This window comes from Macadamia integrifolia, chromosome 2, assembly GCF_013358625.1.
Source record: "Macadamia integrifolia cultivar HAES 741 chromosome 2, SCU_Mint_v3, whole genome shotgun sequence".
Lineage (NCBI taxonomy): Eukaryota > Viridiplantae > Streptophyta > Magnoliopsida > Proteales > Proteaceae > Macadamia > Macadamia integrifolia.
In genome coordinates this window covers 22,259,562-22,281,680 of record NC_056558.1, presented here as the reverse complement: position 1 = coordinate 22,281,680, position 22,119 = coordinate 22,259,562, and the positions used below count along the sequence as shown (strand labels likewise).

Here is a 22,119-nt window from a genome sequence, read left to right as displayed (position 1 = left end):
CCCTTTAATATGAGGCATATTTTTTGCTCACCATGTCTTTTTAAATCATTTTAGATTTATCCTTGGCTTTTTCTGTTCTTTCAATTTTAATCAAATCACTCTTAGTATATAAGAGCTTATAATGTCTTTATTTGTTTTTATTTATTTTTTTTCTATACCCTAGCATCTAAACTCTTCCATTGTACATGATTCATCACTCAAGAGTAAGGTTCTAAAACTTGAGACCGATCAACATCTTGAACAGATTTACCCTTAGACTATAGTGAGATAAAAAAAGATAAAGATTTAGGGATCGATCAAAATCAATACCAATCCAATCTAGCTGATATTGATCGATCCAGCCCAATTTTTAAAACCATTCTTGAGAGGGGTTGCCTGCCCTTAAAAAAACAGTGACAATTTATAACTTGGATAGTTGGAGTCGGATCATCCTGTGACCCGATCAATTTCTTTCCATTGATGTAGTCTAATATGGTAGGTCGCCGATGTAGGCGAACACTAATTTATGAGAAAGTTATATATCAATAAAGAAGAAAAGAACCCAAGCGACGGAAACACACCCTCGAATTTGGGAAGGACCAAAAGACCAGGCCTTTTATCCATCACAACGACTTCATAAACAAACCTCCATATCATTCTCTCTCTCTCTCTCTACTTCCTTTTAGGGTTTGGTGCATCGGGCAAGAATTTCTGCAAGAGAAAAGGTTCGATTCTTCATTCTTTTCGGATTAATTTCACTCTCTACGTCACTAGTGTTGATTTTGGTTCGCTATATCAGTATCTGTGCTAATTGATTATGTTCTTTGAGCAGAAATTTTGGATTGTCATATGTTTTTTTGGATTTTTTTTTTTTTTGGGATTTTTATCTAAAAATTAGGTTATTGTTTCACTATTTGCATCTTTTTGTCCGATAATAAACGTGGATGGATCACTTTGTTTGTGCTTGGTTCTGGGGCCCTGAGAGAACTATCTGTGCGGAGCGATGCTTTGGTATTTCAACAAACTCTTCTGATTGATATTAAATTTTGTTAAAGTTTTGATCAGTTAACAATTGATATAGAAATGTTTGAGCTAAGTATCCTGGTTCGTTGACTTCGGTTTTCTTAATTGAAGGAAATTTGAGCCTTTCGATTTTGGATGTTTAGTTCGGAAGAATTTGAAGACGAAAATTTTTAGTAGGTTTTATCGGAAAATGACAATGATTTTGTTCGATCTTAAATGGTATCCAAAATACCTCGACGATGCAGGGCTTAGCTGAAGGTATGTCTGTTGGGAAATTGAGATTGGAGTCTCATACTTCCCCTATTGGATTTGCGTGGGAAGGGTTTGACTCCCCCCTCCCCTTATTTTTAGTTACTTTTCCATGGTTTCTCCCTTTTAGTGTTATCTTCTGTATTCAAAAGCTAGTTTGAGTATTCAATAAGATAGAAACCCTGTTTCAGAGATTGTATTTTGCATGTGGCCTTGGTTACGAATGCAATTGAAATTGGGTTCTGATGGTGTTCCAGTAGTTTTCTTCCTTTCCTACCGAGTTAATTCCTCAGCTTCCTTTTGTCCATGACTAAATTGTATGTGTGACCTATCATTTGTCCCTTAAGGTCCAAATTTCAAGTGACAGTATTTGCAAGCACGTCTAGATTGAATCTTTGCATCATGTTTAGACATGTCATTTTATAGAATTACTCAGCAATATCTGGACAAGATTATCATATGCCACTTATCAGTGTAGCACCCTTGCTTCCATAGTTATCTAGGTGATGCCTTATTGATGTTGCCTTGATCTTATACCATCCTCCATTGCCTTGGTCACCTTGTCACCTTGTCATCTTGATTGCTATGCTTGCTTCTCCACTCCCCCTTCGTCCAAAAGAAACAAGTAGTAACTATGGAGTCCTGAATATTATGTGTTTCTAAGTGTTTGGATTTGGTAATGCATTATGATGTATTATATGCAATTCAATTATTGATGAAATTATTGAATTTTAATCTGATGTTTTTTAGGCAAAGCAATGTATCTCGCCTTCTACTAAAACTGGTTTCTTGTGGATGAGGAGTTAAATGGTTTTGCTTGAAAATTTTGCTGTATTCAAGACTCGGGATAGTATTCCCGGTTGACATTGATTTTCCTGCACCCTAAATATGTTTTCTTTGTTGATTTGTCTTTATCCTGTTTGCTGTCTATAACCATCCCGTTAAGAAAATCAAGTTTATTTTTAGGCTTTCCATTTCTAGGTGAACTTAAAGGCTACTTTAGTTTATACTCATTATAACGATGTTCCTCTTCAGTTTCAGTCATTCTTTCAAACATTTGCAGCTATTTCTCGTTGCAACAATGCACCAGATCAATTATGTTTTCATACTTACGTACTTTGTGGTGATATCTTAATTGTTCATTCCATGGAATTTTAATTTATAGGTTCCATGCTTAACCTCCAACTTGATGACCTGAAAGAGAAAGGTGAAAGATTTTCTGCATGAGGGGTTTTATGTAGATCGATTTCTTCTGAGCTTTGATACATTTGACTAGAGGAGCCTTCATCCTATTCCTTCCAGCATGGAAGATGTCCAGCTGAATACCAATTGGGAAGATGTGGTTTGCCCTATTTGCTTAGATTATCCCCATAATGTAGTCCTCCTTCAATGTTCGTCTTTCGAGATAGGATGTCGTCCATTCATGTGCGACACAGAACACACACACTCAAACTGTCTTGATCGTTTTAAAAGTGCAAATGGGATGTTAGCAACTGCGAAGGACCATTCAACATCTGATCCAAATTCAACAGAAAGCACACAGCCAGTGACATTGCATGGCAATTGCCGTCCAGCTTGTCCATTGTGTAGAGGGGAAGTAACAGGGTGGGTTGTCCTGGAAGAAGCTCGTCTGCATTTGAACAAGAAGAAACGGTGCTGTGAAGAGGAACGCTGTGCATTCATTGGCAACTACTCAGAGCTCCAGAAGCATGCTAAACTCAGTCACCCTCATGCTCGTCCATCAAAGATAGACCCTGCTCGGCAACTTGATTGGGAAAATTTTCAGCAGTCATCCGAGATTATAGATGTTTTGAGCACTATCCATTCAGAAGTTCCTCATGGGGTGGTGCTGGGGGACTATGTGATCGAGTATGGGGAAGAAGAAACTGGAGGTGAGTTTGAGGATTTCCCTGGGGATGAAGGCAACTGGTGGACCTCGTGCATCTTGTATCAGGTCTTTGATAACTTTAGGAATTCAAGAAATAGAAGACGGTCAAGAACTAGTGAGGCAAGGAGGGGACGCCGCAGGTCAAGCTATGATGCTTCAAATTCTGATGAGGGCTCTGTGACATCTGGAGAAATTGCTGACTATAGAGTTGATGAGACTGATGATGAGTTTGTGGCTGCAAGTGGGTCATCTAGAGGGAGCTCTAATCAGCGCAGGTCAGTGAAGCTCATTATCTGGTAGTTCACCATGTGTGGTTGGTCTCAGAATCTGAATTTTATACAAACACCCCCCCCCCCAAAAAAATAAATAAATAAATAAAAAATCAGCCTTGATTTCTTTATCATCGTGCACCTTTTTTTTCCTAATTTTTCACAGGATGGTGGTTCTGTTATCTTCTAGTATATTTTCCTTTTTGTTTCCTTTTTTGGTTTATATCCACTTGTTGCGTATGAAATTCCTAATAGAAGTCATCCTAACTTCAAACCATTTCCACAGCATCCATGAATCTGAACTGGCAGATCTATGTGCCATCTTGGGCTTCTACAGAATTTCAGTGTTATAAGCTACTCAACCATCTTATGAGTGTTTTAATTGATGAAATCATAGGGAGCCTGGATTTAGTTCCCCCTCCCCTCCCTAAGAAAATGCTAATCTGATTGTGATGCCTCCCATAAGCAGGGGCTGGGCCAGGAGATGGGGTTCTCAGGCCATGCCATCATCCCCTCATCTTTAAAAATTTTTAAGGCCTTTTTTCTTATATGATGGAGAAGGGGCCATTACACATGGGGAATGGTCATGGATATGTTTTAAGACATTCATTCATTTGCCTCATAGGAGGTAGATAAAGATATTTATAAGTTAGCTAAAATGACAGGGGAAAAGAGTAGAGTTTCAACCATATTAGATGCATCAAATGTGAGGATGATAATGTATTAATAAATGATGAGGAGATTAAATAAAGATGTTTACTAAATGAAAACAATACAAGTAATGAAGTAATAGTGTTTTAGGAGGTAGTTATAACCATCGAATTATCACAAATCTTAGATATATACAGAAAATAAAGGTGTCTAAAGTAAAGAAACCTTTGAAGAAGATGAAAATCAGTACAGCAGTTAGCATAATGTCCAAATTGTAATACATGGAGGTGCGGAAGATCTTAGTTATTAATGGAATAACTTGGCTAACCAAGTTGTTTAAAAAGATTTTGAGCACCAAAAAATGTCAAATGAATGGAAGAGAAACATTATGATACTGATTCACAAAAGTGAAGGGGATATTCAAAGTTGTAATACCTATGGAGGAATAAAACTTAAGTGAGTGATACAATGAAATAATGGGAAAGAGTAATTGAAACTAACATGAGACAAGAAACTAATATTTCAGATAACCAATTTGCTTTTATGCCAGAAAGATCAAGAAAGGAATTTATTTTTAGGAGACTAATGAAAAATCTTAGATAATATAAAAGATATTCATATTGTCTTTATTGACTTGGAAAAAGCAAATGGTAGTCTCTCTAGAGTCATTTTGATGCATGTTCAAGAAGAAAAATGTTTAGTAAATAGGTCGACATAGTTAAAGATATGTATAACGATGTAGTGATTGGCATAAGAACTTGGGGGAAAGGCCGAAAGGTTAGTGTGGATTTTCCAATGACAGTTGGAATACTTCAGGTTTTAGCTTTGGGCCATATTTGTTTGCGCTAATCAATAATCATAGATGAACTGACTAGAGACATTCAAGATCTGGTCCCTTGGTGTGTAAGCTTTTTGCTTGTGATATATAGTCTTGGTGGATGAAACAAAGGCAAGGATACATGCCAAGTGGACTTATGGAGATCCACCTTGAAATCAAATTTTTTTTAAGATAAATAGAATAAAAACAGAATATATGGTGAGTAAGGCTTCGTTTGGTAACGTTTTTGTTCAAGAAATTAGGTTTCGTGTCAAAAATAGAAATTTCAGTTTCTCTGTCAAAATGCCTTTTTTTTTTTTTTAACGAAACTGGAATGACGGAACTACCTTTTGTCATTCCTTCAATTCTCGTTTCTAGCATTTTTTTTTTCACTTTTTGTTAAAAAAAGAAAGTGAAACACACCATAAATGCACCAAACGCTTTATTTTGTTTTTTCGTTCCCATAGAATGAAAAAAACTCTAAAAACGTTTTTCTGGAATGTTACCAAACGCAGCCTAAGTTTAGAAACAATTGGATCGAAAGTGAGGTAATGAAAAATGATGATAGGGAGAAACTTCAAAGTGATAATGTTAGGTATTTTGTGCAATTATTAATAAACAAGGAGAAATATAGGATGCTATTGCACAAAGGATAAGATCAGCGTGGATGAAATGAGAGGTGTGTCTAGAGTGTCGTGTCATTAGTTTATTCCCTCGAGACTCAAAACATAAAGTTTATAGGAAGGTTATTCAACCAGTAATAATGTATGGAGCTAAATGAAGATGATGGGCGTTGAAGAAACATGATGTAAACAAGCTTAGTGTCACTGAAATGAGGATGTTGAGATGGATGAGTGAAAATTAGAAACGATAAAATAAGGGATGAACAAATTGGAAATGTGATGAGTGAACGTTGTTCGAGGACATGTACAACATAGGCCTTTGAGTGCTCTAGTAAGGAGCAGTGGATATGATTCAGATTAGAGGAGCTAAAAGAGCCAAGGGTAGGAGCCTAAATAACCCTAAGAAAAGTGGTGTGGATAGATATGCATTGCTTAGGTCTAGTAACAAGTTTGTCTTTGAATAGATCTGATTGGAGAAAGAAGATCCATGTAGCTGACCCCATTTAATTGGGATAAGGCTGAGTTGTATCTTCTTGCCAGAGAAAAATGCTTTATTAGATTGGAACCTGTAGCAGTACAAATAGGTTGAGGAATTCTAGGTAAGTGATTAGGAAGAAATTTTCAAGATATCCCCTCCTTCCTATTTCCTTATCATATGCCTCTACTTTGGTTGGATGGAATGAAAGAGCATTATATTGGAATCTATAGTAATAAAAAGAGAGAGGAATTATAGGAAACTGATTTGAGAGAGATCAAGTAGATCTGAATAAGAATTGATTAGTATCTTGAAAAAAAGAGAGATTGTTTAAAAAACACTTGACCAACCAATAGCAATAGGGCACATACATTCAGTGGATTTTTCAAAAAATGAAAAATTTGTTTGCAGCAACACACCCTTCCTTATACATATATATGAAGCGTCATACTTCACTAGGCATAGTGACGGAAGGAAAAGCCATATATATAGGGGGAGGGATAGACACACCACCCATGTGCAGTAAGCTAGTGAGAAGCACCAAATGGGGCGTAGAACGAGGCATCATATAGGAGGGGAAGGAGATTTCAAGGGGGGGGAGAGAGAGATAGACTCAATGGGCGCTAGCTTGTGGTGCATGGACGGTGTGCCTAGCCTTTTTGTGTGTGTATATATATATAGGAGAAAAGAACCCTGCCCGCTTGCGTGTGTCTACGTTTAGACATAACGGGTGTGGAAAGACCATGCTGCCCATGTGATGAAGATGCACGTGCTCGCCCTCCCATTGGCCACATGTGCTGGTGTGTACGTGCACCAGTGGGCAGTGTTCTCTTGCCCATATGGGCGAAAGAACCTTGCCAGCCTGGCACAAGAAATGCTGGACGTGCGGGCCAATGAGAGCACAGGTAGGAGCATTTTCAGTACACATGGGTGGGGGCAGCACGGTCATTTTGTGCTTGCTGTGTCTGGGCATTTCCTGGTCCAGACTGGCAGGTTCTTTTTCCCTATATATTACACATGAATAGTTTGGAAATTTACTAGATTAAATTTGAATTCAATCTTCTTAGAGGAAAGAAGTGTTTCTTGGTGTATTTGAGGTCTATATCCTCCAGAGCATATTCCTTAATACAATGGTCATGTGAAAACTGTTTAGCCCTTTCGTCTGGCTTAACCTTAATAGTTTTCTAGATTCATTATATTCACATTTTTCTCTTCAGGTCAAGCGCATGTTGAAGAATAAATAAATGATAAAAGGATTATCTCTCTTATTTAATTGTATATTTTATTTTTTTGATATCATTTAAAGTATATGCTTTTACGAAGGCTTTCACTCTTAAGAACTGTACTCCTTCAACACCTTGACAAATGATATTGTGTGTCTGCATTGTACTCTGAGTATATGCTTTCTCAAGTTAAAGTGGTTGAATTTGTTGTTAAAATTCTTTGTGAAAGGAAAGTTCATTTAAAAATAAAAATAAAAAAATTTGTTGTGTCAGACACCTCGTCATCGTGTTGATTCAGACACTGACCCATCTGTTTTTGGTGTGACTCTATAAATTTTCACAGTAGCCATGTTGAACACTTTGTATTGGTGTCAGAGGCTGTCAGAGGCTGACACTTGTTTTATGCCCTTGTTACCTGGCTGAAATTTAACAAAATATTCTCCCATGCAAACTTGTTCCTATTTCTAAATCTTGTCATCAAAATTCCTCCTCCTTAATTGAGCATATTCTTGTTTGACATACATGTAGCGTAGTAATAGTATAATGCATGAGTAGCACAATGGATGGTAGGGAGGACTTACCTTACCGCCATGCAGTAAGACCCACCCTATGTATACTGGCTTTGCTCCTGACTAATAATCAAGGTGTCATCTAGGCATCTAGGCGCCTTGGTGATTTCCGTTGATGTTTACATTGATGCTGCTCTTCCCAGACACTTCGAGCTTTTAGGTGAAACGACACCGAACATGGTCTTAGAGTAGGAAGATCAAGTGTTCGACTCCGGGGAAATGTAAAAATTCGGTTAAGGGCCAACACTTCTTCTCCCTCGGTGCCGTGTGAATGAAAAGGCAGTGAACAGTTTCACTTTGCATCTAAGCCCCCCCCCCCAACACCTTGGGTTGCCTAGACGCCGTGAGAACTATTAAATTACTTATTTTGGTATACTGAAGTTCAGAATAAGGATTGATGTGTGGAATACCAGTTTGACTAGTTTTTCAACCATGTTCCTCTTGTTCTCCTTTTTCTTCCTCTTCTTGTTGTACCATAAATTCGGTGCTGTTGTATTGGCAGTTCTTTTCTGATATTCCTGCTTGTTGTGGTAGTTACATATCCTTTTCGTTTCCACTAATTTAATATCTTTTTTCTATTTTTTGATTGTATTTAACAGATATAGGAGGCGCCGTTCCCGGTTCTACGACAGTTAGGTATACCTATGTCTCATATTGTCTTTCTTTGACTGTGCAATACTGCAATGGAAAACCCTGTTGATCTTACTGTGGCTGTAAATATGAGTCGTTTTCTTTGCAACTTTGGGACGTCATCTTTTTTCGTATCTCTTCAGAGAAACCTTTTCAAAGTCAGCATAGGTTTATTTTTCTATAGAATGACGTCCGGTGTATTGGAGATGACATGTTAACGATTAAACAAGGGAAAAAGATTCCCTGGTTTGTGACTTTCCTTCCCTTTAAATTATGTTTTTTTTTTCTTTCCCCTCACCTTAACTGTCAGCATGATCGAGTCGAGACGCTTGACAGATAACCCTCTCCAATTGAAGGAGGCGCATGGATGATGCCTTTCATGAGCCAAACACACTCCTTGGCCAATATGTTGGGTTCTATTTTACGTTGAGGAGCAGCTAAAAAAATTCACTGTTTGGGCCTTGTTGGGGAGGATTGATAGCTGAAATCTGCCATGTGAGTAGGGGTAGAACCGGTGCCACATTTTCATGGCTCTAGTTCAGTTGCCATGTCTGGGACTGTTGCACAAGATATTACAGATCTGTATGGTACTGAGTACCCATCCTCCTAAAGCATATTAATGGATATTCATATTTCTGAGGTGTCATCTTTTTTAATTTTCAATGTTTTGCTAATTTGATGTAATCAACAAATTTGATCTCAAGTATCTGTTTCCTAGGAGCAACTATCATGCTCTTCCTCTACCAAGCCTTGAAGGGTGGGTGTCAGGGGAATGATATTTTTGCATTGAACCATTGGAGGATTGTTTTGTATGTGTTTCTGAATCATCTTGCATTCTTAATAAGCATTGAGCAGGCAAAGAATTATAATTGTATGTGCTCAACCGACAATAGAAAGCATTAAACCTACCACCTAGTTTATCTAATAATTGAATGTATTAAGGGCATGCTGGTTTGTTTGAAGTGTAGTCAGCGATCGTCTTCATTTATTATTATTATTTCCTCTTGTATTACTTTTAACTTTGCTCTCTCAAAAATTTGTTGGTCAGGCCGGAATTCATGGGAGCGGTGGTTGTGATCTGTAGATCAGTAAAAGAAGTGCTGCACAAATCAAATATTGTTGCGAATGCTAGTTGTATAAGACACAGGATTTGAAATCGTGCTCCGCAGTGGTCATGAGTCATGACTCATGATCTCATATGGTCTCGGGAGGCATTGGTGTGGGTGTCTTCTGTGTGAAGCATGTAGAAGATGCTTCTTCCAGGACAACCCACATAGTGGTTTCTTCGCCTAGGGGCCTTAAATGTGTTAGATATAAAGCTCACAAATTTACATTGACATTTCATAATGATATGTAAGTATGTCGTAGCTGCTCTGTTTAGTTTTAGATAGATTTTCTTTCCACCAGCTGAACAGTAAAACAATTAAAAAAATCAATGAGAAAGAGAAGATATCTTAGCTGGCAAAGATTCCATGTCATCAAATTAGATTTTCTTATTTCATTTTTTTTTCTTTTTCTTTTTCGGATCACTTATCGATCCAGGTAACCGTTCTTTTCTTATGCAATTCCAAAGACTTCCCTAGCCCTAAAGGTTAAGGCAAGACGCCATCAGTTGCATTGATGATCGTCGTCTTGTACTTACGCATTAAGATTTTGTTCTTCTCTGTCCTACGCTCCACTCAGAATGGCTATTGGACAAGAGCTGGTCGGCTAAACGGCAAGGTCTCGGACATACTGAGAACAACCGTCCCCAACTACTGTTTATTGGTGAAGGGCAAGTTTTCATGTCGGCTGGCTGCTCGTCCATTCCCAACTCAATTGACAAACATTAGATCCACCCCTAGCTCTATAATCCATCATCTTCCCTAGTGCCTGAAAGCCCTCGTGAGCCTAACCCTCTTTCTCCACTCGAGTTTCATCGTTCACAAACACCTACACTTAAAAAAAAAATAACTGGGGAGTCAGGAGTGTACACCTTGAACATCTAAGTAGTAAAGACGGACAACCATGACTTAGCCATGAAGGATTTGATCTCTGTATTGTTCCAAGGCTCGCGGTTATTGGTGAGAAACATCTTTACCCTCACCATCGCCTCTAGTCGCATATAGAAAATAAGCAGTGTGTTCGTTGCAAGAGACTCAGAGAGTGAAGGCGGTAGCAATGCCTTCAGACTCGTAGCATTGTTGTGAACCGACTGTTTCCACTCCTCTCGTTGTAGACTCTACTTCCTCGGTAGGGTATCTGTAGGTTGCGGCTTAGGATACATTGGGCTAGGTAGTGTATGTTGGGTTGGATTGTCTGCTTGCTTTGCTAATAGAGAGCGGGGTTCTGTTCTCCCAAAGTGCTCCGGCTAAAAACTGCTCTCTTAAGCCTTAGGCCAGCTGTCTATTTTTCTCAATCAACAGTGTTCTACTCGGCTCCTCTGTCGTCTCAGAGAGACATCTAACACCGAGACCCAATGCTTTAGCTCTAAATTCAGATGCTCCTTTCCTTCGATGATAATTTATCCGGAGTCTGAATCACCTAAAAGGGTCTCCAACTCATAACAAGGCATCTAGTAGTCATTACAAAGCCTGAGGCACCTTTTTTCTTAGCTACAGGTAGACCTTGACAATTCGTCTTCTTGAGAATGAAAGTTCTCTTCTGGAACCGAAATGCTTTTGCTCAGAGGATCTGTGTCTAAGACAATTCTCCAGGGACACCTCTTTGGCTTAGTGTTAGCAACGATCTACCCTTCTTGCAAAACTCTCATACCATTATGGGCATGCTGCTTCATTATAATTAGCGCATAGGCGCATAAAAAGATATGGTGTTAGCATCACCAAAAGAGATTCATAGGGCTCTCGAACCCGGTCTTTAGAGAAGTTTGGCTTGGATATCTTCGATGAATGGATGATCGTATGAAAAATCTAGATAAGCATGATTGGCTTTTAAAGTTTTCTCTATGCCTACAAGATCATTGTTCATTGGTCCTCTTGCAGAAGACCTTGAATCGTCACCAATTCCTCTCTGCTCTCTCTTATTTTGCCTTGATGTCTCCAAATTCCTTCTAACGCAAGGCCTTAAGAGAATTCTTTGTAAACCTTGGTTTTTTGGCAGAAAAATAGTTGGGTTCCCTCTCACCACTTATAAGCCAGGCATGTGCAACCTATAAGCTGCTCCTGCGTCAAAGCATGCTAACACAGCAAGAAAACCAAAACTCTAACTTAGTGTGCTAATTGTTGACCATTAATATGCAAATTAGCCAAATTATTTACATCATTTAATTCACATAACATAACTGCTTGAGGTATTTTTTCTTGTTTTCAGAATTCAGGCCAAAAGTGAATCCAATGGAGTACAAGCATCAAATTCGGCTTAAGGAACCAAACTCTAACCTGATCCTAGGAGATTCCCTCTTGGCAAAATCTACATAATAAATTTCAAGAATTTCCTATGAGGTGGACGATTTCTACTAGGAAGATTTAGGCTGAGTCAACCTTATATTTTGGTTTGTAACCACAATGTTGGGATGAATATTTAGTAGTTTCATATCCATGATCTTCTATATTAGACAATATTCTAAAAGTTCCTATTTTATCTTCTATTTTTGGATTAAGGAAATATTGTAAAGGGAATTGGGATTATCAAATTTTGGGTAGTTTCTATTATAAGTTTTGATTTTTATTGCTTTCTATTTTTTTTTTTTTTTTCATTCTTTAGGTTGCTGAATTCTATAAATAGAGGAGCTCTCCTCTCTCTGAAAACACCAAGGTCTCTCTCCCCTCTCTTTCTTCATTCATTTCATCAGTCAACTTTGAATAATTTATGTTTATAAGTTGTAATTCTTTTTTCTAAGTTGTAATTTTACTTTATGTTCATAGGAAAATTTAGCAATTTCAGTTTATTTAAATTGTAATCTCCATACAATTTATTGGAAGCAAGGAAGATTTGCAGATTTTTTACAAGCTGGATTTTTCTTCTCTAGCCTCTGCGTTTCTCCATTCAGGGAAGTTTTTGTCTTATTTTATTTTTATTTTTATTTAGTTTAATACCTTCTTCATCAATCCATCATCATTCTTTTAATTTTTCCATTGCCACCTAAACCCTTCAACTCAGGGTAGGATGAAACTATGAAAGAAGGAAGGATTGATGGTCACCATGTTTATGTGCTTGATTGTATGTGCATAGTTTAAGCTATACGTTGGATGCCTCCGCATTGTGCATGTCATTCTCAAGAGACCATATGCATATTTTTCGATGTATCTCTTGTGTCTCCTATCTATATTCATGAATTTTATTTTTTGTGTTTCGTGTCTTCTTGATTGAATCTCATGGGAAATATCTAGTTTGATTGGCCATATCTCCTATTGACCTAATCATGATACGTACATGTTTTGGTGTTTTGACTGTGAATTGACCTAATCTCAAGTGGATTCTTATCTCCTAGAGATCTTTGCTGATAATTTTTAATCATCATTCTTAAAGCTTTGAATTTTGATTAACGTTAATTCTTAAATTTTAAAATTTTTCTTTTGAGTTTGATCATCATTGTCATCTTTATTTTACAATTTTTGTAATTTATTAGGTTCATAGTTTAGGTGAATTATATATTGTTAGTCTTAATTTCATTGCATGTGAATTATTTTAGTAATTATTTTTGCAACCTTAAGTACATTTTGCGTAGATTAAGATTGAATTTTAATCAAGGTCAACCTCCTCGTGTTTGATTTGCATTTACACGCAACCCGTGCGCTTGTGGTTATATTTATTATTTTCTTTTCTTTTAAGAAACACTAATGCATCAAAGCATGCTAACGTGTCTCCGCCTTGCTCCTTTGGTTGTAGATAAGTTGGGACGTGAATCTAGCAAGCAATTGGGCAAAGTAAAGAGTGTTCTATGAGCACTATTGCACTAATGCATGTTGTAGTTTTTTAGCTTAGTTCAGATATGCACCTGACTCTGGGGGCTCATTCGTTGCTTGAGTTGTCGTAGGGACTGTTAGGTGTCTCCTTTGATCCTAAAAACTAAAGAAATGAAGTAAAAGGGGGGGGGGGAGTTCTACAACGGGCTTTACCGTCCATTACTTATGAGGGAAGTCGCATCCATCGCCTTGCAAGCACCTACAATGTCATGATCACATTGGTTTACCAACGTACTATTCCCTATTGAGACAATATACACTCTCAACAGATCCTGCATGCACTGAGTATACCTCTTCCATACGTCTTTCTCATGGCGGGAACAGAATAATGGGGAAAGACCTGGCTGACCTACCTAGGGCTCGAGGGTGAGCCATACGAGAGTGGGTCGAAAGGCTTCCATTCCCGTTCATACTATCAATTGTCCCACCGTGGGGAGGTTGTGTATTGCCAGATGTCCAATCATATAGCATATGGATTTGAAATACCGAACCCTCTATATTTGATCGTGCATGGGCTGATCGTAGGAAACGAACTCATAGTAAGCAAGAGGGCCGAGAAGGAGGGAGCGGGAACCAAAAATATTCCTATGACGAATCGAGCCCCCTAATGAATGAAATAAACCTTTCTTTACTGTATAAGCACCGACTGTTATCAGTAAATGACACTATGATCAAGACGAGCGAATAACCAAATAAAGACTTGCTTGCTTTCTTTGTTTGGTTTCCTGATCTACGACCACCCTCACTCTCTCTCAAACTAAAAGTTAATCGAATTAAAACTCCCCACCCATTTCTTAATTGGATACTGATCGTGATTCCCTACCCACTTTGACCTCTTTAGGTGACAACATTAATACGCTTATTAAGTATCTGACTAGCTATGTTTGTTGGTTGCCTCACTGCTGCAAATACACACCGTGGTGGACAAGAGTGTATATCGATTTCACGATTCTTATCAGTGTAATATGTCACTCTCCACTTGTCTCTTTCGCACCCAAACACATGGATTAGATTCGTGAGCTACAACACTATGGTTTAATGTATATGATTTATGATATGACACACGAGCAGGAGGCATCACGCCTGATCGGGCCAACCTATTACCGACGTTGTCAGTGTAGATATTTGGTTATATCGTTTACTAAGTGAGATAGTAACCACAAGCTTGACGGGGTACCACCTTCTGTTGACTGTAACACACCTAATCTGTTTGATCTATGATCAACAATGGCTATAGATTAGCTTGCTCAAATAGGGGTTCCCTCCATCGCTTGCTTGTCCTGGTGATTAAGGGTAGAAAGACTTTCTTTTTTGCTACTTAGCCCCAACTAAAAATGAGCCTACGAGTGGGGTTATTTTCAGGTGACAGCTCTCTTTATTCTTACTTATGTGATGTGAAGTGCACTTATAATTTAAAATTTTCGACCTGATTTGGAAACTAATAGTAGTAAGATAAGAAAGTGAAGAGATAATATTCAAGAAAGGATGACCTTAGGGGCATAGCAGTCATATTTTTGAAAAGGAAGTTTTTTTTTCCAGGTCCCCAACCTTGGGGTGTCAATTCCAAACCCACATTGGTAGGCCTAACCAAGCCCAACACATTTATGGCCCAACTTGGACCGGCCCGATTAATAAACGTGTTGAGTTTAAGCCCAACACATTTATAAATATATAGTACACGGTGCAACCACCTAGCCTGATGGGTGCCCAACCGGTCCAATACATTTACAAGCCAGATTTAAACCGACTCCTTTAAGCCCGACCTAGCCTGACCCCTTTTATTTCTTGTATTTTTTTTTTTTAATACTATTTGTATTTAGTCCTAAGGGTATATAATATGTACAATTGAGATGATGGTAATTTTTATATGAACAATCATCTTTTTTATGTATAGTTTAATTGATTTGAACTTACTAAACTTAGATTATGTAGGCATAGTTTAATTGATTTGAGTTTCATGGGTTAAAGTACTTTAGTAATTTAGTTACTTTACGCATCTTTGGCTTAATTCCTTTTAACTATGTGATTTCTTTGTTATGCCCATCTTTGCCTCATTTTTATGATATTCCTCTTCAAGCACATTTAAGAAACCAATTTTAAAGATGACTCGTTTAAAACCCGTTTAAAGTTAAATAGGTCTATAGCCCAGTTAAGGCCCTATTAAAGCCCATTTATGATAGCCTGATTAAAGCCCGAGACCGACTAACCAGATTATTAATCGTACCATGTTCTCCAAAGCTAGGCCTGTTTACTTAAACGGGCATTCACGATGCAAGGCTTCTAAGTGCTCAAGCCCGATTAGGCCTGACCGAGACCGGCGCAGCCTAGTCCAGCCCGACATATTGACACCCCTACCCCAATCTCATTGTGATTGCCTTCCTTTAGATACAATAGAATAAGCGCCCTTTTGGATTATTAGTTCAATTTGAATGATAAGAAAAGAGCATATCGAACTCAGGGAGAGAGAGTGCTCGTAGATAAGCTCAACTGCAAGCAAGTTGTAAATCATCTTACTCTTGATTTATATTGCGAGTGAAAAACCCCTTTCTTTGCATATACTTGTCGAATAAAAGATTTGGGCTTTGTAATTAAGGTTAATGGCATACGACAACCTTATAGAGTAAGGGGGGAGTAGATTTGGAAGAAAGAGATCCAATATCTGGTGCATAGCAAAAGAGACTATTCTAAAGCCAAAAATGGTAATTTTTTTCATTGCTCTACTCTAAGATTGAGTGAAATCCAAGCCCAACTTGGTCCAAAGTTGGGTTGGGTTAGGCCTCAGCCCAGGCCTGAACTGGCTTTCAGGCATAGGGTGGGCATAGGCTCTTGCTAGGCCAAACTTGCCAGATCAAATGTATGTGCCAAAATGAAGAGATGGGGTTTGTGTCTACAAGGGCTGTCGGTGTCCAAAAGGAATTTTTCTGCTATTTTTGTGAATTGATCCTACCTTGAGATTGTAAAAAGGGTATATGTTCGAGGAAGTATTTTATGCATGCTACCTATATATAATTGTGTTCCAAGAGGAATTTTTCTCTTATTTTTATGATTTGATCCTAAAAAGTGTATATGGTTTAGGAGGTGGTTTTTTGGGTGCTATTTGTATATGAAAGTGTTTTAATGTGGCAACATGTCCAACTCCAATTTGGAGGCTGAATCTCAATCAAACTGAAAACCCTCCTTAACTCTTATCCCTATTTTGCCTTTTTTATTTAGGTTAAAATGAAAATTAAACAATCAATTTGCAAACTCCTAATCTCACATTCATCAAGAACAAAACTAATATTTACTCGATAGCACATGTACACACTACCACTCATGGCCAATAGAAGGATATGAGTGAGCATTGTCAGAACGGGACATTGTGGCCTTTTCGTAGCCATTATGTCTTGGCGTAGGTACATGCTATATGGTAGCATTCTTCTTCCTTGTTCTATTAAAGTCTGCCCCACCCCACCTCGACTCAGCATGCTCAAGTGTGAAAAGCATTCCAAACAACCCGAACATGTGTGATGAGAGATACATCTCTCTAAGGAACCTTTACCTTTAGAATTCCATTCTAATATATTAACCTCTTGTCATTCTCTTCCACTTCCAAAGTAGGATTAAATTTTCCACACTAGCACACCTAGGCCATAGCCCAACAGTATGGCATTGCTCAGTTGAGAGCGTGTCCAAGTGTTGGTAAGTGGATCAACTCTCTTGAAGTGCATCTTATCCTCTTAGGTGTTGCAATGCACTACTAGTTGTTATGTGATTTCCAAGAAGTGTGCTGAGATGCACTACTAGTTGTAATGTGATTTCCAATAAGTGTGGCCCAATGGCCTCAATTAACTCCCTTGTAAGTCTTCTCTTTGCCTCCTTATGGGGCCTTGTGACCCCTTGTAGGACCCTTGCATAAAAAGGTTCTCACACTAAATTCACTTCTCAAAGGTAATGCAAAAATAAAAAGTAGAGGGAAAACCAAATTTCAAAACAAACATATAAAGTTATTTTCAAACTTATTTTTAAATACGTTTTCCAACAATATCACTATTGGCCAACACCAATATTAATACCAGTCCAATATGGGATATTGATATTTCATGGGACATTGACATTTCATGAAATATTGGGCATACTGGTATCGCTTGATGTCAATACTACGGGATATTGATATGGTACCAATATTGTGATGGCTCCACGTGGATCATTTATACATTTTTTTGCATAATTATGACGGGGAAGTAGATAACAATCAGGAGATTCAAACTCGAGACCTCCTGATGAGCATGGGTTTTTTGTGTACCATAGCTCACCAACTGCGCTACACAGTTGTTGTTACACCATGAAAGTCAGTCATTAGAGCGTCATGATGGCAATCTGACAATATTGTAACGATATGACCACGATATAGTGCTTTAACGATATGACGAGTTAGTGATTTAGTGATATGAAGACATGCTATTTGGTGATATGGAATTACAATAGAGATTTGGCGATATGGGGCTATGATAGCGATTTGGCAATATTGCCATGGCAATTTGGTGATATGACGATTTACTGATTTGACTGCAATTTAGTGATATTGCAATTTGATGATATGCTACTATGACAACGATTTGATAGTATATTGTTATGGTAATGATTTGGAGATACGGCGATTCAACTGGGGATGGTATCGACCTAATACCGGTTTTTTCAATTACGCCAATACAAATCATTACTGGTCACAATATCAATTTCGATACCAAAACTGTTGTAACCGATAAGTGGATTGGTATCGATATCGATACCGGATCATTATTGGTATTGTATTGGACCGACAATTGGAAAAGAGAGAGAGGGGTATCGGTATCAATATCAATTCTATTTAATTTCGATATTATCCGAATTCTCGAAAGAAGAATAAAAAGAAAGAGGAACAAAAAAAATATATGAAGAAATAGGTCTATTAAATAAATAAAAAAAAATGAAGGAGAGAAAGAGGGTGAGAATTTAATATAAAATAGAGAAGATGATGAAACGGTAATGAAAACTAGTTTAACCTAATAGTGGTACCTTACGGCTTGGAGAACCTGCCTCAAGGAGGAGATTTAACAAAAAGCGAAGGAGAGAGAAAGTGAAAATTTAATGGTGCGCGTCGGAGTGTAGGTTTTTAAAACAAGGAGGAGGAGAGACGGTTATGATTTAAAAAATAAAGGAAGTGTTTCAGAGAGAGGAGAGAGAGTAGGAAGGGGGAGAAGGTAATCGAGCGGGAAATGTATAAGAAAATTGGCGGGAAACTATTTTGGTCAACTATTAAAATCAACCATTCAATTCAGTTATTATAATTCTCTCTCATACAGGCACGCACTAGGGTTTTTGCAAAGATGTACGCTAGCCAGTTCGATGGTACTGCCGCCTTCTCAGGCGGTGGTTTCATGCCTTCTCAGGCTACTCAAACCCTCGATACCAACTTTTCTTCTGCGAAGGTAAGCAATACTTCTTCAACTCTCTCTCTCTCTCTCTCTCTCTTTCCATTGTTAGGACGTGATTTAAGATTCGATTGTGTTGCAGAATCGAGATAATCAGGGGTTGTTACCGCTAACAGTGAAGCAGATAAGTGAGGCTCCTCTTTCAAATGATGACAAGTCCAATATTGTCATTGATGGAGTCGATGTGAACAACGTAGATATTCTGAAACTGTTAAAACTTTTAATTCCGCCCTTCTTTTTCTTTTTCTTTTTTTTCTTTTTAGTTGCCCACATTTTGCTTTCCATTTATTGGGATTTTGATGTTGTGCTTTGTTTAGGTGACGATGATTGGGATGGTGTTGAATAAAGCAGAAAGGGTTACAGATATTGCTTTCACCCTTGACGATGGAACAGGGCGAATTGAGTGTCACAGATGGTGATAAATCTTTATCTTTTCCAACTGTTGTCTGGGTTTCTTGAGTTGTTTTAATTCAGATTATATGTTCTTACAGTTTGTTTTTATCTTTTTCTTTGGGGTATAACCCCTTTTCAGGGTGAATGAAGCTGTAGACAGTAAGGAGATGGAGGGAATACAGTAAGTTTACGCATTTGTATGCCTTTCTGTCTTCCTTTCCAGATATTTGCTTGATTGATTCAATCATTAGCTGTATCTTCAACTGAATGTTCATTCTGAGATTAAAGAAATCTGTTTTTTTTTTTTTTTTTTTTTTTTTTTTTTTTTTTGAATAGTATGCTGTTTATACCTTCTGACGCTTACGTTTGACATTTTGCTATATTAGGGATGGGATGTATGTTCAAATCCATGGACACTTGAAAAGCTTTCAGGGGAAACGGAAATTAAATGCTTTCTCTGTTAGGTATGGTTTTTTGGATTCTTTTATTTCTTTAATACTAAGTTCAATTGGTAAATCACTATGCATTCACTTGTTTTAATGTTTAAGTAGTTTTCTTTTTGGTTTACTTAATTAGACCTTTAATTGAGTGCTCCAATGAGTCTAGAGAATCTACATATTGAATGAGTGTGTCAATCTGTTCCAAGTTCCTAAGCCAAAACTGATTAGTCATTGGTTTTGGTTGCATGGTTTGTTATTGGTTTGGCCTTGATGATCTTCTGAAGCAAAATGAAAAGGTCATGTAGCCAGCCCTGGCTAGACATGTGCTGTATTTTCGTCATTTGGAGGGGCCATGTGGCCCATCCAAAACATTGAGTAGATCAGATGTCCCTCTGAATCTCTGACTGGCCACATGTCAAAAGTAGTAGTTCAACTCAAATATATGACAAGCCGCACAGTTTGTTTTTTCTTATGTATTCTCTACTGTCAAACTGTTTTGCTTCCTTGTTGAATTTTTAACCATGTTTACCTTTATACCATGTGGAAGACTCCATTTTAGCTAAAATAGGCTTGCCTGCACACTAAATTTGAGTGCCAGGTAAGGTGCTACGTGACAGTTATGGCCTGCTTGGCTGAAACGCCTGTTCATTACCACCTTCCCCTTTTCTTTCTTGAACATCATTTCAAATGATGAGGAACAATGTGACAGAATATGCATTACTTATATATGGAGGACATCCTGTATGGGAATGGTGGGATCTAATAATTGCAGGTGCAGGCCTAGTGATGTGTGGATGGCTCCACTGTTTCTGTAGGCACACTCCTTTGCGAGGATTCTTAAGCCTATCCAATCCCCACCCCCAAAAAATACTAGGGAGGCCTCTCTGCCATGGTTCTGATGATGATGAGGTCTATTTCCCTCATCATTCGTTGGCAAGAAAAATATGGGGAAGAATATTTATTTTTCACACATCAAGGATGATGATTGAAAATGCACCCCATCTTTTGAATGATTCATAACTAGATTTAGGTAACTGAAAGTTTTAATGGGTTCCTCATTTCTGGAAGAAAAAAAATTCTGATCAAATGATTGGTTGCTACCATGGATTAATTTGAGAAGCATGATATAAACTTTGGCAGCATGAAAAACCATTTGAGAGCATGGATAAAACCAAGCACGTCCTCTGGCAGAAATCTCCTGCAACGGTCATGTATTGCAAGTGAAAGTTTATGCTAATCACAAAACTAAAAGTTTGGAAGAAGTTTTGGTATCCTTATTGGTTGGAATTATTGATGTTTTCCAGTTTTATTGCAGATCATTTTTTGTGTTTTGGAGTACATAAAGGAATTTCCTTTCTCTTTAGCAGACATGTGACCATATTTCTGTGTAGATTTCTGATATGGTATTGGGTTTGCTAATCAATTTTACTATGGTTTCCCCCAATTTTTGGGGTTAGTTACAGACACTTCTTCTCCACTGCTCCACTTAAGCTTGGCTGTATAAATTTATATGTTTTGTACTTTCAACTTGGGAAATAAAGGTTTTCTATGCTTAACGCCTTGAACTTGGCTGTGTTTTTTCAGGCCTGTGACTGACTTCAATGAGATAACATGCCACTTCCTTGAGTGTATATATGTTCACTTATACAACACAAAAGTAAAGGTATGTTAATTTGTGCTGTGCATGGGCATCTTTTGATACAGCTACTTGCCTGTAGATTTTGTGTATGTTTCGTTATTGACATTTTCTGCTTTGAGATTCATGTACATCACAGGGTGGGGCACTGATGCAGGCTAATATGATGAGTTCAGTAATGAACACCCCTTTGCAGAATGTATCCAAGGGACATCAAGCTGCCACGCCGAATCAAGTAAGTGAACCTTGGGAATTTAGTTCCCCACTTATTCCTTGATTGAAGTTTGTACTCTTTTTTTTTTTTTGGGTGAATATATGAAATTATTTTAATGTTTGTACTGTTAATCATATGTCCCCTTTATTTTTCTAGTTTTCTGGTCAATTTGGCATTGATGGACTTAAAGGTATCGATCAAAAGGTCCTTGACTATTTGCAACAACCTTCAAACCTGTAAGTTATCACAATGCACCTAGTTTAATTCTATCCATTACGGTTTCCTTTACAATTTTATATTGCCTCAACCAGTATGTTGTTGGGGCTTCTTCCATAGATTATGCAAGCTAATTTCTCAAACTATGGAGTCATTAAAATGATGATTTTTTATATTGTTAATGTGACTATTTTAGAGGTGTAAGGCATTGAGGTGAGCATAAGATCCTCCAAGTGTGTGATGCATAAACTTTGACTAAAGCTTAATCCTCACAGTACCTCATTTCTGGAATCAAATAACCTTTGAAGAACATTGAAATTTACAACTGGATGATCCTCACAGTACCTCATATGATGTACACCTATTTTTTAAAGTCTGGTGGAGAGTGAGTCATGTTGCTGTTCTCCTGGTTCATTTCAGCAGTCTGCTTACCCAAAACTGACCTCCCCCCCCCCCCCCCCTTTTTT

At 37.9% G+C, this 22,119-nt stretch overlaps 2 protein-coding genes across 3 annotated transcripts in view; both read left to right on the top strand.

The window, feature by feature from the left end:
* Positions 1-556: 556 nt before the first annotated feature.
* Positions 557-9,862, top strand: LOC122070205. Its single transcript, XM_042634333.1, has 4 exons — positions 557-704; positions 2,417-3,414; positions 8,366-8,402; positions 9,445-9,862. The coding sequence occupies exons 2-3, from the start codon at positions 2,555-2,557 to the stop codon at positions 8,400-8,402; spliced, it is 897 nt and encodes a 298-aa protein (XP_042490267.1). The 5' UTR covers positions 557-704; positions 2,417-2,554; the 3' UTR covers positions 9,445-9,862.
* Positions 9,863-18,380: 8,518 nt separating this feature from the next.
* Positions 18,381-22,119, top strand: part of LOC122072131 (replication protein A 32 kDa subunit B-like) — a 5,540-nt gene continuing 1,801 nt past the window's right edge. The window contains exons 1-8 of one of the 2 annotated variants that reach the window (XM_042636692.1): positions 18,381-18,750; positions 18,836-18,946; positions 19,071-19,168; positions 19,286-19,327; positions 19,533-19,610; positions 21,171-21,249; positions 21,380-21,457; positions 21,593-21,672. In XM_042636692.1, coding sequence (XP_042492626.1) covers positions 18,649-18,750; positions 18,836-18,946; positions 19,071-19,168; positions 19,286-19,327; positions 19,533-19,610; positions 21,171-21,249; positions 21,380-21,457; positions 21,593-21,672 — 668 coding nt within the window. In that variant the 5' untranslated portion in view covers positions 18,381-18,648. Of the gene's footprint in view, positions 18,751-18,835; positions 18,947-19,070; positions 19,169-19,285; positions 19,328-19,532; positions 19,611-21,170; positions 21,250-21,361; positions 21,458-21,592; positions 21,673-22,119 lie in introns of both variants that reach the window. The other variant, XM_042636691.1, reaches the window with a different exon arrangement.

Bases quoted from the DNA above. Each gene is read 5' to 3' on its own strand.
- LOC122070205 (XM_042634333.1), top strand. From the start codon at position 2,555: ATGGAAGATGTCCAGCTGAATACCAATTGGGAAGATGTGGTTTGCCCT. The intron at 3,415-8,365 runs GTCAGTGAAGCT...TGTATTTAACAG, and splicing joins GGGAGCTCTAATCAGCGCAG to ATATAGGAGGCGCCGTTCCC.